At 46.3% G+C, this 3,597-nt stretch overlaps 1 protein-coding gene across 1 annotated transcript in view; it reads right to left on the bottom strand.

The window, feature by feature from the left end:
- The window catches only part of Itpa (inosine triphosphatase (nucleoside triphosphate pyrophosphatase)), a 15,190-nt gene extending 13,334 nt beyond the window's left edge, over positions 1 to 1,856 (bottom strand). Inside the window, exon 1 of the mRNA XM_005380786.2 lies at positions 1,197 to 1,856. Within this exon, the coding sequence (XP_005380843.1) occupies positions 1,197 to 1,262 (66 nt within the window). The 5' untranslated portion in view covers positions 1,263 to 1,856. The remainder of the gene's footprint in view (positions 1 to 1,196) is intronic.
- Positions 1,857 to 3,597: the final 1,741 nt, after the last annotated feature.

The following is a 3,597-nucleotide window of genomic DNA, read 5'->3' as shown; positions in this document are numbered from 1 at the left end:
TGCAAGGCCAGCCTGGACTACATAGCAAGACCAACTCAAAAAAACAAAGCTAAAAAAGAGATATGCAAATATCTCTTCTCCAAAGCAGGTCACAGAAACTAAACTTCCTTTTTCTCAAAGCAACCCATAAAGCCCCCCAAATATTACTCTTAATATTTCTCTGCCAGCCAGGCGTGGTGGCACACGCCTGTAATCCCAGCACTCAGGAGGCTGACGCAGGAGGATTGCTGCGAGTTCAAGACCACTCTGGGCTACAAAGTGAGCTCAAGGCCAGCCTGAACTGCATAGTGAGACCCTGTCTCAAAAAGACAAAATCAGAACCGGCCTGGCTCAGTTTGCTACCACTAGATTCTACTCTTTTGCCTAATCACACAGGGCACAGCTGTCTATGCTTCATTTCATTTAAGTATAAAAAAGTATCTTTAGCTAGGGCTGTAGCTTACTGGTACAGTGCTTGCCTACTATACAGGCGGCCCTGGGTTCAATCCCAGCACTGCAGGGAATTTTTTTTTTTTAATTTTAATTTTTATTTTTATTACTAGTCTTGGGGTTTTCATTCTCAAGGTTCTGGTGCATGTAAAATTCTGGTTAAATAAATTTGTTACGGATTTCGGTCTTTTCGGGGAGGTGGGTGGTGGCAAGGTCTTGCTATGTGTTCCAGGCTAACCCGTGATCCTCCTGCCTCAGCCTCCTGAGTGCTGGGACTAGAGGTGTGCGGCACCACGCCGGCCAGGATTTCTGATCCTATGACGGGTAAGGGAAGATAATTACCCATTCACAGATATACAAAGTGGCCAGGTGCACTTCTGGACCTGGTGAGAGGTGGCCCTCTCTAACCACCACCTCGGGGCCGCAGCGGGATGCGGATCCATCTCAGAGCAGTGTCTGGGCTCAAGGTTTGGTGTCCGGGTCAAGAGGCGAACTTTGGGACTAATGCTAAGGACCCGGCCATGCCTGCAGCCGCTGACCTCGCGAAGTCTGTGAGGGAAGCTGTGGAGACCCTGGACCCATCGGCCCTCAGGGCATCCCCACTCAGCGACCCATCCCTCCACCCCAATCCCCTCCGCACAGCCGGGTCCTGACCCATGCTTCCCCGCGGATCGAACTCCCCGTTCTCGGGGCTTCCCGCTCCTGAAAGCCCCATCTCTGCCCTATTCCCAGGCGCCTCCCATTCGGCCCACACATCCTCCCTGCACCTCCTCCAGCTTCTTGGCGTTTCCTGTGACAAACACCATCTTCTTCCCAGTCAAGGAGGCCGCCATGGCGACCCGGAATTACCCCTCAGAGACCCAGAAGTCAATTCTCCGCCAGTCGCTGAACACTTCCGGTTGGGGGCGGAAGTGGGCGTTTAGCTTCCGGCCTCGTCTGTGATGCAGAGGCGCTCCTCAGGCGGTTACCTCAGATTGTCATCCTGGTAAAGATCCTCTTGTTGGTCTCAGTGTGACAGCAGTTCTTGTTCAGACACCCCGGGTGCACAGATGTGAAGCTTGAAGAATTTTTGTGAGACTTCCTGAGACTGAAGTTGGAGGTCCCAAGAGACGTCCTGGTCCTGGACCGGAAGAAACCTTTTTCACCATCCCTTTCGCTCTGCCTAGGTCCCTCTCTGGGACCTGGGTGCCAAGGGAAGCGAAGAACCCGCAAGGCTGGTGATGAGCTGCAGCCCTGTGCCCGGGCAGTTCCCTGTGTGGGCTTCTCCGAGTCTGTCTGGGGGAGCTGTCCCCTGGCAGGGTCTGCCTACTCCAGGTCTTTATCCTGACCTCACCTTCAGCCTCACTCCTTGACCTGTTCCTTGCCGGCCATCTTGTACTTTACCATGCATTTAAACTTGGCATAGCCTAAAATAAACTCAGTCTTTTTTTTTAATGTTTCTCCCAGGTTCAGGAACTCAAAATTTCTACTCTTGTCAAGTCTCTCCAGCCTCTCAATCCATCATCCATTTTCCATGACCACTATTTCAGCCAGGTCTTTGCATCCTAAACACAGCAAGGCATACTAAAATGCCCTATTAGACTCCACCTGTAAGACAGACTTTGACTTTTTGTTGGAACCCTCAACACTATCTTTCTCTCTCCTCCATGGACTCAGCTTTCTGCCTACAGGAACCCAGGAAAAGTAGCTCTTGAATGGCCACTTCCACCTATAGACAAGAAAGGAGGGAATCTCTGATCTTCAAAACTTCAGGTCATTCTAGTGTTCCACAAATTGCGAGAGTCACCACTGTATTTTGGCTTTCCTTTTTGTTATTGACACAGAAACAGTAACCACACATTCCCTATGTAGTCCATGGAGGAGTGGGCATAGGCATTTTGGAGCAAAAGAGGGCCTGAAGACATCAGTTACTAAGAACAGTCTGAGAAGAGGGAGGACTCACATCACCTGGATGCCTTCCTTGGATCTCAGCCAACTCAAGCACCAATTTTCCAAGGAAATTATGCCTTATTTCCTTTATTTGCTTTTATAACACTGACCTCACCTAAGAATATCAGTATCCTCACTGCAGATGTATATTCATTTGCATGATTCTTCTGTTTTCTCCTGTAGAAATCATGATAGTAAAATCACATGTTTTTGTTCATTATCTCACCCTTAACTACCAGTGCCTGGAACACTGTAGATACTCAGAAATGTAAGATTACAACTGATCTATATAATGTTATAAACAAATTTCTTTTCTTTTTTAGGCAGGGTCTTGCTGTGTAGTTCAGGGTGGTCTTGAACTTGCATTACAGGTGTGAGTGACTATTTCCAGCTTGTTGAACATTGTGTTGTGTACTTATTGGCCATTTGTACTTTTTTTGAGAAGTATCTGTTTGATTCATTTGCCCATTTACCAATTGAGCTATTTGGGGTTTTTTTTTCCCCCTTCCCTTCCCCTCCTTCCATTCTTCCTTTTTTTTTTTTTTTAAATTTTGAGGTACTAGAGAGTGAACCCATGGCCTTTGCACTAAGCTTCATTCCCCAGGCTCAATTATTATTATTTTTATTTTATTTTATTTTATTTTGTTCAGACCTAGTCTCTTAGGTTGCTAATTTTTTTTTTTTTTTTGTCTTTTTGAAATAGGGTCTCGCTATGCAGTTCAGGCTGGCCTCCAACTCAAAACAGTCCTTCTGCCTCAGGCTCCTGAGTGCTGGGATTACGGGCGTGTGCACCATGCCCGGTTTAAATTGCTAAACTGGGCTCAAACTTGCATTACTCCTGCCTTAACTTCCCAAAGTGCTGAAATTATGGTTGTGACCATCACACCTGGCTGTAATCTAGTTTCAGCCTTCTACATATGGATATCTAGTTTCCCCAGCATCATTAAGGAGGTTATCTTTTCTTCAATGTGTGGTTTGACCCCTTTATCAAGAATCAGATGGTTAAATAAACAACCTAATGTTGAACCTCATATTTCTAGAAAAAGATGTGCAAGTCAAGCTCAAACCTTATATTAAGGAGAAAGTTATAAAGGTCAGCGCAGAAATTAATGGAGACTAAGAATCAATGAAGGGTTGATTCTTTGAAAGATTAAATAAACTTGACAAACCCTTAACCAACCTTATCAAAAAAAGGAAAGAGGGGCTGGGGATTTAGCTCAGTGGCACTGCGACTGCCTG

The sequence above is a fragment of the Chinchilla lanigera genome, unplaced genomic scaffold (assembly GCF_000276665.1).
Source record: "Chinchilla lanigera isolate Chin_1 unplaced genomic scaffold, ChiLan1.0 scaffold00014, whole genome shotgun sequence".
Lineage (NCBI taxonomy): Eukaryota > Metazoa > Chordata > Mammalia > Rodentia > Chinchillidae > Chinchilla > Chinchilla lanigera.
Note: the sequence above shows the minus strand (reverse complement) of the source record. Positions and strands in the feature narration are given on the sequence as shown.